Source organism: Pristiophorus japonicus, chromosome 7, assembly GCF_044704955.1.
Source record: "Pristiophorus japonicus isolate sPriJap1 chromosome 7, sPriJap1.hap1, whole genome shotgun sequence".
Classification (NCBI taxonomy): Eukaryota; Metazoa; Chordata; class Chondrichthyes; family Pristiophoridae; genus Pristiophorus; species Pristiophorus japonicus.
The window spans coordinates 153,475,894-153,490,382 of NC_091983.1; the positions used below are offsets into that span (position 1 = coordinate 153,475,894).

Sequence of the window (14,489 nt, forward strand, 5' to 3'; positions counted from 1 at the left end):
GGGGACTGAAGACGATCACTTCGGTCTTCCCAATATTTAATTGGAGAAAATTTCTACACATGCGATACTGGATGTCTGACAAGCAGCTTGACAAAGTGGAGGGGTCAAGAGAGGTGGAAGTGAAGTAGAGTTGGGTGTTCACATGGAACCTGACATTGCATTTTCGAATAATGTCACCAAGATGCAGCACGTAGATAAGGAATAGGAGGGGGCCAAGGATAGGACCTTGGGGGGACTCCAGAGGCAACCGTGCAGGAGCAGGAAGAGAATCTATTGCAGGTGTTTCTGTGGCTACGACTGGACAGATAGGAATGGAACCAGGCAAGGTCAGTCCCAACCAACTGAATGACAGAGGAAAGGTGTTGAAGGAGGATGGTCAACCGTATTAAAGGCTGCAAACAGGTCAAGAAGGATAATTGTTTACCGCGGTCACAGTCAGAGGATGCTATTCGTGACTTTGAAAAGTGTCGTTTCAGTGCATCAACACATCACCACCTCAGAACCACCACCCTTGGGTGGCTATGACAAATCAGTAGCTCTGTATTAAGATTTTTATACCCATTCTCATCACTTTTTTTTAGTTTGAGGTTTGGGTACAGTAGTAGAGCAATGTGAGCCCTATGTTGTATCTGACCTGTTAGTGTTTCACAAGGATGTCTGCTACTGTATGTGAAGTTGAAAATAGTGCCATCATCCTTCACTTTGAATGCAAGCATGCCACATACAACTAGTATAGTTCATAGTTTTTGTTTTATCAGAGAACATAACTGAATAATCATTCAGTTTCAAGGGTATCTTAATCAAAATTATAAATTGCAATTGAATGTCTACAGTAGTGTATAAATTCCTTCCCTATTTTAGTACCATTTTACTAAATTTATATAGGTCCACAAATCACTCCCTTAATTCATAACCGCAAATATTAAGATATCATTGATGCACTTGAATACATTAATGTGCTAGAATATATAGTAATTAAAATGTGAGTAAGCCACTTCAAAGGGAAGAATAGAAATGCTGATGCACATTTTCATTCTGGATGTTGTTTATCGCAGTTGTCTTTCAGAAAATATGAAGCCCCCTCCCCCTCCCCTCAAATCAGGTGATTTCTTGTATGGCTTAAATTCCAAAATTTATATCTCTAGTTTTAGGAAATTTGTATACTGTAATGGGGACTTTGATATGCCTTCAGCTTACAGACTTGTGATTTGTTTCTTGCTCTGTATATCCCTGTCTTTTTCTTTTTGCTTTTCTCTCCACTTTCTGTTGTGAATGGTGTTGGTAATGCATCTTAGATGCATTTGCAGCTTCTCCTACTGAAGAAACAACAACATCTGAAGGGGCAGGAGCAGCAACAGCCCCTGCAGCAGCAGCGCTTGATGCATGTGCTGGAACTGGTGGGTCTCATATCATTAGTTTACTTGCAGTTATCAGTGAACTACTTTAGAATGTTTGGTCATTCTTTACTTTTGTGGGATTTCTCTTAAAATAACTGAGTTCTCAGACTTTAAGCCACAATTTTGTAACATATACAAAACCTGGTGATATATTTTGCTTATTGTGTAACGTAAAAGAAAAAAATTATCTAGTATTATAAATCTGCTTCGTTTAGCAAGACATTATTACTTTAACCTGAAATACAGAACGAAATATCGTTGATGTCTGTTTTCAATGTTCCTTTATCCCATAAATTGTAACGCTAATTTACTTGAATAGGTTTCAGAACAATATGAAACAATGTTTGAGTATCCCAACAAAATACCGTTTCCTGGACCGCTTTCTTTCTCCTCATTGTATTGCCTTCCCTTCCTCCACATCTCTTTCCACCCCCCATCTCCCCCACCCCCTTCCAGTGATTTTACTCTTTGCAGGCAACTTCTTGTCGTGCATCCTCTTCCAGCTAACGGAGTAGTACAGTCTGAGTAACAAACTTTTCTACAACCACTTCAATCTACTTCTGTGTCAGAGTAGCTCGAGCTAAAACAGTAACTGGCGAAAGCCAATCATCTGAGTTTGATGTACACAACATTTCTATCTGAATGCGCGCACTTTTTTAAGAGCACTACAATTTGCGTGGGAGTTAGCGGAGGCGTGCCACAGTAGCGGCGCACCCTGCCGGAAGGGCCCTGGGCCGCCGCACAACCAGCGATGACACCATTGCCATGTGCGGCAACCCCTTTTGGGCCCCGCGACGGAAATTGGCCAGCGCCCTGCGAGGCTGCCGCCAGCAGTGTCAATATAAGTCAAGAACCGGGCCGACATTCGCCTGCAGGGCAGAAATTAAAGGGGAGGCCGGGAGCGGCGTGCGCCGCCATTTTTTTTGGCCAACTCACTGGTTGGCCCGTACTTAGATTCTTTGGCATGGTCCGAGCCGCCTGACACTCCGAAGGGGAGCGGCGTTGAAACGCCTCAGCGCTACGCGAAACGAGTAGCGCCCCTGAACCCACCCCAACAGGAAGTGGAGCACGCAAGATTGCGCTCCACTTCCTATGAGGGGCAGTTACTGTATTTTCACCACCCCGAGTCAGTTGCTGTCCTCAATCAGGGCGCTGAGCAATTTCACCCCCTTTATATTTTCAGGCCATTTTTAAAAATTGAATAGTAGCTACAATGTTGAGCAGGGGGCTACTTATTTGAGTTTCCTGAAGAAGAACAAAGCAAATGAGTGCACATTCATTGAGCACATGTACACTGTTTCTTATTGACCAAACGATTTCTGATCAATCTATTTCCTTGCAGAGCATACATTCACAATCACAATCACACACTCTCACTTTTATCAGGGGTGGCTGAATTATTAGGAGCAGGAATTGTGGCAGTTTTCTTTAATTCAACTGTATTGAGACCAATCTTAGCACAACTACAGCAAACTTGACTTGGATCAGACAACTAAGTTCGCAGACGGGTGACTGTACCTGGGATTTTGTCAACTACTCACTGGATAAATGCACTGAAACCTTCAAGAAGGATTTCTAGGCCAGAAAAGACCTCAGTGGATGTCTTGGCTGCAGAAGTGACCTTTTGCGTAACTGCTATTACAGGAAGCAACAATTGGCGCTTGCATCCCAGTCCTAACGGTCTTTGCTCAACTGAACTGAAACCCAGGGCACTGCTCACTTTTCAGTGGCATTTGAGCGCCAGGATTATCAGCCAGGCTGTTGACACCTCATTGGCAGCTGGCTAAAGACTAACCAGTTAACTATGTTGAAGGGTTTTCCCTTGAGCGATTATGACAATAGTTTGTATTTATATAGCACTTTTAACATCATAAAAAAAAAGTCCCAAGATACTTCAGACATATCGGCCTTAATATTAACCCACCCCCTACGATGGATAGCAGAGGATCAGGTGGATTGGATGTAAAAAATTAATAATTGGTGACTGCGTCCCCAACCCGCTGCGTACTCTCATGCTGCCATTTTTACAGCATCGGGTTGCGTTGTGTGCATTTGTCCCATCTTACAGGTGGGATACTTCATTATCATATTTAAATTGGGTTTCCCAGGACTCCGTAGGGATGGGCAGTGTTTCAGAATTGTAAGTAAGCAATCTTTGTGATTGAGAAGATATGGGTGGTGATTCTCAACTACTGGCTAACTTGCTTACCTGAAAAATGGGCAAATGACAGAGAAAAATCTGGCAGATACCTTAGATATCCATTTGCCTATCTTCTTCAGTTTTCAGACAGGCCTTTAAATTTGCATCCAGAACTCCTGCCCAAAACTGGCAAGAGGCTGTTTAAATATTGAAATCTAGGTCCTGCACCAGATGTAGCACCCAGTGCAATTTTAACATACAAATGAATGGAGCCTGCGCCATGCATGCTCGGTCTCAGTTGTACTGAGTGTTGAACGGCCTAACCAGTAGTCCTTAAAAGGACCTCAGGAAACAGTAAGCTATATATTTTTTTCAATATATTTTTGACTCAGCAGGAGCTTTCTCCAAGCACAAAAAAATTTTCCAGCCTGCTGCTACCCTCCTTTTCCCCCACCCACCCAGCAGACTTTACAGTTTCTTGCAGTTCACTGAAAGCAAGCCTTCCCGTGCTAGCCTGTCATTCCCAGAAACTTGAACTTGCCCAAAACACTCTTGTATTTATCCTGTCCAGCACTGTCCTACTCACCCTTGTCCTTTTTGACCCGAACTGGCTCTCTGTCTGCAACGCCTCAAATTCCTTTCTGGCCTCACTCAGAAGGCAGCCGGTTTTCTGCCATGTAAATCAGCGAGCTATAGCAGAACACTCGTTAGCACCCACAATTCATTTGTAAAATTCAGATGAGGCCCAACTGCGACAGGCGTACTTTTAAATTTGCAGTGATTTGGGGCCGAAGTTGAAAATCCATCATCTCCTTCCCAAGCCCTGATGAAGTTTGAAGCTCAGCTCAGGATCAAACTGAAGGCCTGCTCTGGTTCAGCCAAGTATTCATTATCCTACACTTTGCTAAAACAGTTCCATTATCCATCACATTGTTAAGCTCAAAAGCCACTCTGAACCTGATGCCATCAGCAGTTTTTCAAACATGCGCAATATATATATTTTTTTTTAAAGCTACAAATACTAGAAATAACATTTCTTGTTTAAAATAAGGAATGGTTTTCAGCCTCTTTCTTTAAATCACTAACCTTCCTATTCAAAGTTATCTAATCAGTGGTATACTGTGCAATTTCCTGATTTGGGGTGGTGGTTGCAATAGTATTGAGATAATCTAGTTGGCTGTGAGAAGAATATATGAAATGTTGTTCACTTATTTGTGTAAACTAACCCTTCTATAAATGTAAATTTTGTAACTTGTTACGGTATGTGACTAGGGTTAATCAAATGTAATAAAGAATTTTATGTGGAGAAATAAGCCAATCTAATGATGTGTAGATGTTAATCCTAGTTTCTTGATTGTAAACCCTTAACTTTCCATCCTCTGACCCTTTTTCTTCCCACCTCTGCCCATTTCCAAAGACCCTTTTGCACCATCTGAAGGTAGTGCAGAGGCTGCTGCTGAACTGGACCTTTTTGCTATGAAGCCTGCTGAGGCCAGCGTTCCTGCAACTACCCCCACTACCAGTGCAACTGCCAGTACAACTACCAGTGCCATTACCAGCACAACGACTAGTGTGACTACGACTGAGACTGTTACTGTTACTGCTACTGCGACTGCTACTGCTACTATTACTGCGACTGCTACTACTACTACTGCTACTGCCACTACAACTGCTGATACTACTGTCACCACCACTGCACCTGTTCTTGATATTTTTGGTGGTAATTTTATTCTTTTTCTTGACATTTCTGATCTAAGGCAGTGATAATTCAACAAGATAAATTTTATTGCCTAGTAAACTCGTTGCAAACATATTTAAAAATTCCTTAGAACAAGCTTGCATAATTCCTGGTCAGAGTTTAGCTTGTGTAATAGATTTGTTTGATAAGTGTTCAAAAAGAATAAACTTTTTTACTGCACAGATTTTATATGGGGGGAGGGGAATTAATTTATCTTATCTTTGTCCTTAGATTTATTTGATTCTGTTCCTGAACCAAATGCATCTACCACTCCCAAACCAGAAGCGGGTCCTAGTGTAGACTTGTTTGCATCAGGTATAAAACAGGACAATGTCCATTTCCCATCTGAAATTCTCAGACAACAAGAAAAGCTTTAAACAGTTTGTGTAATGTTTTGGAGTCCGTTTTTAACTTTCAAAATGTGTATAAAAACATTTTTTGGAAAGTGGAATAGTTTAGCTTTTAATTATTGATGTTTACTTGCTTTCACTTTCCCTTTTCAAAGATGCTTTTTCAACCCCTTCTCGTGGGGCTTCCCCTTTGCCTGAAAGTAATCTTACTGCTGATCTGTTATCTGGTGAGTCCTCCTCTTCTCTCTGAGCACATAAGATTGGCAACTGTGAAAAGTAAATGGGATTGTAACAGTATCTTTGTTTGAACAAAACAGTTTTAAAAAAAAAAAAATGTTTTGCATTTGGGACTGGGTGATGCAGCGAGTTGGACACTGGCCTTTCACCTCTGAGACCGAGGCTCAAAATACTGCCCAGATTCATGGCTGGAAAGATCCAATGTGAAATGAGTTTGGGGAATCCCCATCCAATTCCTAGTGAGGATGGATCCACAGTACAAAAATGTTGTAACTTGAACTAAATTGGCAACCATGTTGATAAGAGGCCAGAAGGTGGCTTAAGTGGCAAGCAGAAAGTGTGGAGGTAGTTCTTCTGATATTGAGGCACAGTGAGGGAAGTTTGAGATCGAATCATGCTGATGAGAAAGCATGATGCTCACACTGTATATCTAAAATGGAAAATGTGCCAATCCCCCAAGCTAATATCTTTAACAAAATGTACTATTTTTGCATTCCGTGTAGCCAACCTAGTTATTGTCTTTAGCATTTCAGATTCTTAAAATCAAAAATCTAAAGAATAGTCGATACACTCAACTTCGAACTCTTGAAATAAAAACAGAAAATTCTAGAAGCATCTGAAAAGAGAAAAGGGGTTAATATTTTAGCTATAGACCTGTTGTCAGGAGTGGAGAGAAGAATGCCCCTGAGCCAAGCAATCGGGGAAAAGGTAGAATATTAGTAGTTGAAGTGCTGACTCCTGTCACAGATCAGTTAATAGGTTCATTGGCAAACAAAACCGTCTTTTTCAAAGTTTGGCAAGAGGTGAAAGCTAGTAAGAAATATATAAAGATAAGAAATAATTAAGACACAAAGAACAAATGTGTGTGAAAAGACTTTGGAAAAGATGCATGACAGAAAAACAAGAAATTGAGGAAAATTAAAAAGTCTAAAACTGCAAATGCAGTAACCATGAAATAAAACAGAAAATGCTAGAAATACTGGTCTGTCAGCATCCAAAAAGAGAGAGGTTTCTTTTTTTTCTTTTCCCCCTCCCGAACTATCCCAACTAAAATTTCGCCCAGAACCCAGCTTTCTCCTGCTTCCCCTAGATGTCAGTGGCCGAAACATGCAACCTTGCTCAGAAAACTAATGCATGAAGCTGCTGAAGTTAATGTTCAGAGGAAAGGTCTGAGGAAAAGGGCGAGATACTGTTCTTGAAGCTGGCATTGAGCTTCTTTGAAACAGTGGAAGAAGTCAAAGATTGAGGTCAGAGTGATATGGGAAGGTGAGTTTGTGACAAATCATGGTGAGGTCACACTATTCAGTTAGAATGGAAGTTTTTGGTAAATTGCTCACCCGATTATGTTTGTTCTCCCCAATGCAGAGCAGATTACAATGTGAGCAAGCAAATACAATATACTAGTTTGGAGGAAATGTGTGTGGATTGCTGTCTCCTATGGCAGGTATGTTTAGGGCCTTCGGCTGTGCTGTAGGGTGAGGTAAATGAGTAGGTGTTGCATCGGCTCCAGTTGTATGAGAAAATGGCAGGGACGGCAGCTCGAAGTTAGGATGGTAGATTAATAACCAAGGATAGCCAGTGGGGAGGAGGGGGAGGAAATGCTTGGTGGTAGGATTATGCTATTGTTGGAGGAAAGTGATCTGCTGAATGTGAAGGCTAGTAGAAGTGAGTACGAGGAGCCAGGCCCCTGTCATCATGATAGAAGGGCAAGGCGATAAAAATGAGCTGGACATGGGAAAACGTCAGCTGAAAAGAAAACCCATTTGAGAAGTTCCTGTGCAGAAAATGAAGTAATCACAGAAACTAGGATGGTACAGTATATAGACATCATACAGGAAGAAGTATAATCGAGACAGTTGAGTGTCCATGGAAATCCCATTTCTGAAGTAGAAAGGCAGTCCATGCAGGTGAAGAATCTAATATCGACCACATAAAGTTGAGGGAAGGGTTGAAATTGGATGCAAAGTGAATTCTTGAGGAAGATATGGTACCAATGCAGCTGAATTTGAAAAGTGTTTCATATATCTTACAAAAGGAAAGCCACAGCAACAACTTATATTTACATCGGCGCAGAAATTGTCCCACGCCCCGGTTGGGGGTGGCGGTAGCCTTCCGGGGCTGGGACTTTTAGCCCCCACCACAGAATTGCCCTTACCACCCCTGCAACGAAGCGGAGCACAATCTCTCACACTTCGCTTCCTTTAGGGGCGGGTCCCAGGGTGCTACTGGGGCAAAAAATATCCGCGTTGCGCTGACCCGTTTCAATGCTCCTCCCCTTGGATTAATGGGGAGGGCCACTGCGCAGCCTCTGATGGCCACCAGTGCAGTGTGCGACTGGGCCAGCAGCCCGACTCCCAAGACTGTGCTAGGCTGCATAATGGCAGTCCGGACCACTCTAGGGTCGCCATCGTTGAGCCGGCCGACAAAAAAAGATGGTGTCCCGGGGCTTTAATCACCGCCCTGAGAGTGGATGTCTGCCAGCTTCACAAAGGCAGCGAAGAGTCGTCAAGGTCCACGTCAGTAATTGGAGTGTGGGCAGATACAGCAGGAGTGGCGAGAAACTGTGGAGGGATATGATGGAGGCTTGAGTTCGGTGCCAAGGGCTGCACAGGCCAGCCCACAATGTGATATGTGTGTGCACTAGGTCCATGCAGCAGAGCAGGTCTCCAGTCGTCTTGGATAACCCTTGCCACTGGACCAAGAACTAGCTCTGTCAAGCCCGTGTGGTGCCTGGTGTGCAACGGCCACCACACGTTAAAAAAAATCCACGCACAGGCATCTTCCACCTTTCAGGATGCAGTTCAGGACCTGGAATATTAGGTCCTTCATTGAAACACCTGCGAACTCATCCTTTTTTTGTGTGGAAGCAAGTCACCCTCGTTTCAAGACTGCCTATGATGATGATGATGAACCTGCAACACTGGCGTTGGTATCAGCCATGCGGCCTCCGGGGAAATTTCTCCCGCGGGGTGTTAATAGATGGACATTTCTGCGGCCGCAATCGACACTCCAGGATGGTATGTTGCCTCCCTGGTGCAAGGGTCAAGGATGTCTCGGAGCGGCTGCAGGACATTTTGGAGGGGGAGGGTGAACAGCCAGTTGTCGTGGTGCATATAGGTACCAATGATATAGGTTTAAAAAAAACGGGATGAGGTCCAACAAGCTGAATTTAGGGAGCTAGGAGTTAAATTTAAAAAGTAGGACCTCAAAGGTAGTAATCTCAGGATTGCTACCAGTGCCACGTGCTGGTCAGAGTAGGAATCGCAGGATAGCTCCGATGAATTCGTGGCTTGAGGAGTGGTGCAGAAGGGAGGGATTCAAATTCTTGGGACATTGGAACCGGTTCTGGGGGAGGTGGGACCAGCACAAAACAGACGGTCTGCACCTGGGCAGGACCGGAACCAATGTCCTAGGCGGAGTATTTGCGAGTGCTGTTGGGGAGGGGTTAAACTAAAATGGCAGGGGGATGGGAACCGATGCAGGGAGACGGAGGGAAGTAGAATGGGGGCATAAGCAAAAGATAGAAAGACTAAAAGTAAAAGTGGAGGGCAGAGAAACCCAAGGCAAAAATTAAAAAGGGCCACATTCCAGCAAAATTCTAAAGGGGCAAAGTGTGTTTAAAAAGACAAGCTTGAAGGCTCTGTGCCTCAATGCGAGGAGTATTCGTAATAAGGTGGATGAATTAACTGCACAGGCAGCAATTAGCGAATATGATATAATTGGTATCACGGAGACATGGCAGTAGGGTGACCAAGGCTGGGAACTCAACATCCAGGGGTATTCAACATTCAGGAAGGATAGACAGAAAGGAAAAGGAGGTGGGGTAGCGTTGCTGGTTAAAGAGGAAATTAATGCAATAGCAAGGAAGGACATTAGCTTGGATGATACGGAATCTGTATGGGTGGAGCTGCAGAATACCAAAGGGCAGAAAACGCTAGTGGGAGTTGTGTACAGACCACCAAACAGTAGTAGTGAGGTTGGGGACAGCATCAAACAAGAAATTAGGGATGCGTACATTAAAGGTACAGCAGTTATCATGGGTGACTTTAATCTACATATTGATTGGGCTAACCAAACTGGTAGCAATACAATGGAGGAGGATTTCCTGGAGTATATTAGGGATGGTTTTCTAGACCAATATGTTGAACCAACTAGAGGGCTGGCCATTCTAGACTGGGTGATATGTAATGAGAAAGGACTAATTAGCAATCTTGTGCGAGGCCCCTTGGGAAAGAGTGACCATAATATGGTAGAATTCTTTATTAAGATGGAGAGTGACACAGTTAATTCAGAAACTAGGGTCCTGAAATTAAGGAAAGGTAACTTCGATGGTATGAGACGTGAATTGGCTAGAATAGACTGGCAAATGATACTTAAAGGGTTGACGGTGGATAGGCAATGGCAAATATTTAAAGATCACATGGATGAACTTCAACAATTGTACATCCCTGTCTGGAGTAAAAATAAAACGGGGAACGTGGCTCAACCGTGGCTAATGAGGGAAATTAAGGATAGTGTTCAATCCAAGGAAGAGGCATATAAATTGGCCAGAAAAAGCAGCAAACCTGAGGACTGAGAAATTTAGAATTCAGCAGAGGAGGACAAAGGGTTTAATTAGGAGGGGGACAATAGAGTATGAGAGGAAGCTTTCTGGGAACATAAAAACTGACTGCAAAAGCTTCTATACATATGTGACAAACGTAGGTCCCTTGCAGTCAGATTCAGGCGAATTTATAATGGGGAACAAAGAAATGGCAGATCAGTTGAACAAATTCTTTGGTTCTGTCTTCACGAAGGAAGACACAAATAACCTTCCGGAAATACTAGGAGACCGAGGGTCTAGTGAGAAAGAGGAACTGAAGGAAATCCTTATTAGGCGGGAAATTGATGGGATTGAAGGCTGATAAATCCCCGTGTCTGATAGTCTGCATCCCAGAGTACTTAAGGAAGTGGCCCCAGAACTAGTGGATGCATTGATCATTTTCTAACAGTTTATCGACTCTGGATCAGTTCCTATGGACTGGAGGGTAGCTAATGTAACCCCACTTTTTAAAAAAGAGGAAGAGAGAAAACGGGTAATTATAGATTGGTTAGCCTGACGTCAGTAGTGGGGAAAATGTTGGAATCAATTATTAAAGATGAAATAGCAGCGCATTTGGAAAGCAGTGACAGGATCGGTCCAAGTCAGCATGGATTTATGAAAGGGAAATCATGCTCGACAAATCAAGAATATTTTGAGGATGTAACTAGTAGGGTAGACAACGGAGAACCAGTGGATGTGGTGTATTTGGACTTTCAAAAGGATTTTGACAAGGTCCCACACGAGATTAGTATGCAAAATTAAAGCACATGATATTGGGGGTAATGTACTGATGTGGATAAAGAACTGGTTGGCAGACAGGAAGCAGAGAGTCGGGATAAACTGGTCCTTTTCAGAATGGCAAGCAGTGACTAGTGGGGTGCCGCAGTGCTCAGTGCTGGGACCCCAGCTCTTTACAATATACATTAATGATTTAGATGAAGGAATTGAGTATAATATCTCCAAGTTTGCAGATGACACTAAGCTGGGTGGCGGTGTGAGCTGTGAGGAGAACGCTAAGAGGCTGCAGGGTGACTTGGACAGGTTAGGTGAGTGGGCAAATGCATGGCAGATGCAGTATAATGTGGATAAATGTGACGTTACCCACTTTGGTGGCAAAAACACGAAGGCAGAATATTATCTGAATAGTGGTAGATTAGGAAAAGGGGAGGTGCAATGAGACCTGGGTGTCATGGTACATCAGTCATTGAAAGTTGACATGCAGGTACAGCAGGCGGTGAAGAAGGCAAATGTTATGTTGGCCTTCATATCTAGAGGATTTAAGTATAGGAGCAGGGAGGTCCTACTGCAGTTGTACAGGGCCTTTGTGAGGCCTCACCTGGAATAGTGTGTTCAGTTTTGGTCTCCTAATCTGAGGAAGGACGTTCTTGCTATTGAGGGAGTGCGGCGAAGGTTCACCAGACTGATTCCTGGGATGGCAGGACTGACATATGAGGAGAGACTGGATCGACTGGGCCTGTATTCACTGGAGTTTAGAAGGATGAGAGGGGATCCCATAGAAACATATAAAATTCTGACGGGACTGGACAGGTTAGCTGGAAGAAGAATGTTCCCAATGTTGGGGAAGTCCAGAACCAGGGGACACTGTCGAAGGATAAGGGGGTAAGCCATTTAGTACTGAGATGAGGAAAAACTTCTTCACTGAGTTGTTAACCTGTGGAATTCTCTACTGCAGAGAGTTGTTGATGCCAGTTCATTGGATATATTCAAGAGGAAGCTAAAGGGAATCAAGGGGTATGGAGAGAAAGCAGGAAAGGGGTACTGAAGTGAATGATCAGCCATGATCTTATTAAATGGTGGTGCAGGCTCGAAGGGCCAAATGGCCTACTCCTGCACATATTTTCTATATTAAGGGGTTGGCGCGCGGCAATGAGATCATCTGTTGCGCGGCAGCCTGGGGCGCTAATTGCGCACTGCTGCCATGGCAGCGCCACCGCAATCTCCCGGGCAATTTCCCAGAAGGCGGTAATGCCCACCCTACCCTTGGCAAAAACAGCCTTGCGCCCCTGGAAACGCTAACAGAACTACAAAAAGGGGCAATTTCGCCCCCATCATGCCTATAATGTAGTAAATTGTGTCAATGCATTCCACGGGCGGTATCAAACAAAATTTGACACAGAACCACATATGGGAATATTGGAAATGGTGACCAAAAGCTTGGTCAAAGAGGAAGGTTTTAAGGAGCGTCTTCAAGTTGCATAGACAGACAGAGAGGCTTGGGGAGGGAATTCCAGAATCTAGGACCTAGGCAGCTGAAGAACAGCCACCAGTGGTGGAGTGATTAAAATTTGGTATGTGCAAGAGGCCAGATTTGGAGGCGCACAGAGATCTCAAGAGTTGTAGGACTGGAAGAGGTTAAAGAGATGGGGGCGAAGTCGTGGAGGGATTTGAAAACGAGTATGAGAATTTTAAAGTCGAGGCAATGTCAGACCGGGAGCCAGTGTGGATCAGCGAGCAAAGGGAGGATGGGTGAACTGGACTTGTACAAGTTAGGATATGGACAGCAGCGTTTTGAATGAGCTCAAGTTTATGGAGAATGGAAGATGGGAATCTAGCCAGGAGAACATTGGAATAGTCAAGTCTCGAGGTAACAAAGGCATGGATGAGGGCTTCAGCAGCAGATGAGCAGAGGCAGCGGGTGAGGATGCAGAGGTGGAAGTAAGTGGTCTCGGTGATGGAACAGATATGTAGTTAGAAACTCATCTTCGGGTCAAATGCGACACCAAGGTTGTGAATGATCTGGTTTAGCCTCAGAGGGATGGAGTCAATGACTTGGGAATGGAATTTGTGGAAAAATGGTGTTGGTCTTTCCAATATTTAGTTGGAGGAAATTTCTTCAAGTCCAGGACTAGATGCCGGACAAGCAGTGTGACAAATCGAAGACCGTGAAGGGGTCGCGAGTGGTGGTAGTGAGGTAGAGCTGGCTGTCGTCTGCGTGTAAGTAGAACCCTGAGGTTGTGCTCTCGGATGATGTCTCCGAGGGGCAATATGTAGATGAGATAGGAGGCGGCCAAGGATAGATACTTGTATGACTCCAGAGGTGACAGTGCGGGAGCGGGAAGAGAAAACATTGCTGTTGATTCTCTGGCTACGACTGGATAGATAAGAATGGAACCAGGCGAGGGTAGTCCCAACCAGCTGGACGACAGAGCAGAGGTGTTGGAGGAGGATGGTGTGGTCAACCGTGTCAAAGGTTGCAGACAGGTAGAGAAGGATGAGGAGCAAAGGTTTACCGCAGTCACATGGGATGATTTGTGACTTTGGTAAAGGTAATTTCAGTTCTGTGGCGAAGCAGAAACCTGAGTAGTGGTGATCAAACATGGAGTTGCGGGAAAGATGGGAACAGATTTTGGAGGTGACAACACATTCAAGGACTTGAGAGGAAAAGGAGGTTGGAGTTGGGGCGGTAGTTTGCAAGGACAGAAGGGTCAAAGGGTTGGTTTTTTGAGGAGAGGGATGATGATGGCAGATTTGAAGGTGAGTGTGATGGTACCTGACGAGAGCAAACAACATGAGAGCCAGGCGGTAAAGTTGGATTGGCGTAAAAATAAAAAGGGGAAGGTAGCTCAACCGTGGCTAAGAATGGAAATTAGGGATGGTGTTAAATCCAAGGAAGAGGTATATAAATTGGCCAGAAAAAGCAGCAAACCTGAGAACTGGGAGAAATTTAGAATCCAGCAGAGGACTAAGGGTTTAAGTAGAAGAGGGAAAATGGAGTACGAGAGTAAGCTTGCAGGGAAGATAAAAACTGACTGCAAAAGCTTCTAAAGATATGGGAAGAGAAAATGATTAGTGAAGACTAATGTAGGTCCCTTGCAGTCAGAATCAGGAGAATTCATAATGGGGGAACAGGAAATGGCAGACCAATTGAACAAATACTTTGGTTCTGCCTTCACTAAGGAAGACACGAATAACCTCCCGAAAATAATAGGGGACCCGAGGGTCGAGCGAGAAGGAGGAACTGAAGGAAATACTTATTAGTCAGGAAATTGTGTTCGGGAAATTGATAGGATTACAGGTCGATAAA

The 14,489-nt window shown here is 44.0% G+C and overlaps 1 protein-coding gene across 8 annotated transcripts in view; it reads left to right on the forward strand.

Moving 5' to 3' along the window:
- LOC139267314 (clathrin coat assembly protein AP180-like) overlaps positions 1–14,489 on the forward strand; it is a 375,181-nt gene that overhangs the window by 292,464 nt on the left and 68,228 nt on the right. For 4 of the 8 annotated variants that reach the window (XM_070885426.1, XM_070885424.1, XM_070885427.1 and 1 more), the window contains exons 15-17: positions 1,296–1,397; positions 5,507–5,590; positions 5,781–5,852. The exons of 2 other annotated variants lie outside the window; for them this stretch is intronic. In XM_070885426.1, the coding sequence (XP_070741527.1) occupies positions 1,296–1,397; positions 5,507–5,590; positions 5,781–5,852 (258 nt within the window). Of the gene's footprint in view, positions 1–1,295; positions 1,398–4,954; positions 5,258–5,506; positions 5,591–5,780; positions 5,853–14,489 lie in introns of all 8 variants that reach the window. 2 more of the 8 variants (XM_070885432.1, XM_070885428.1) reach the window with 2 other exon arrangements.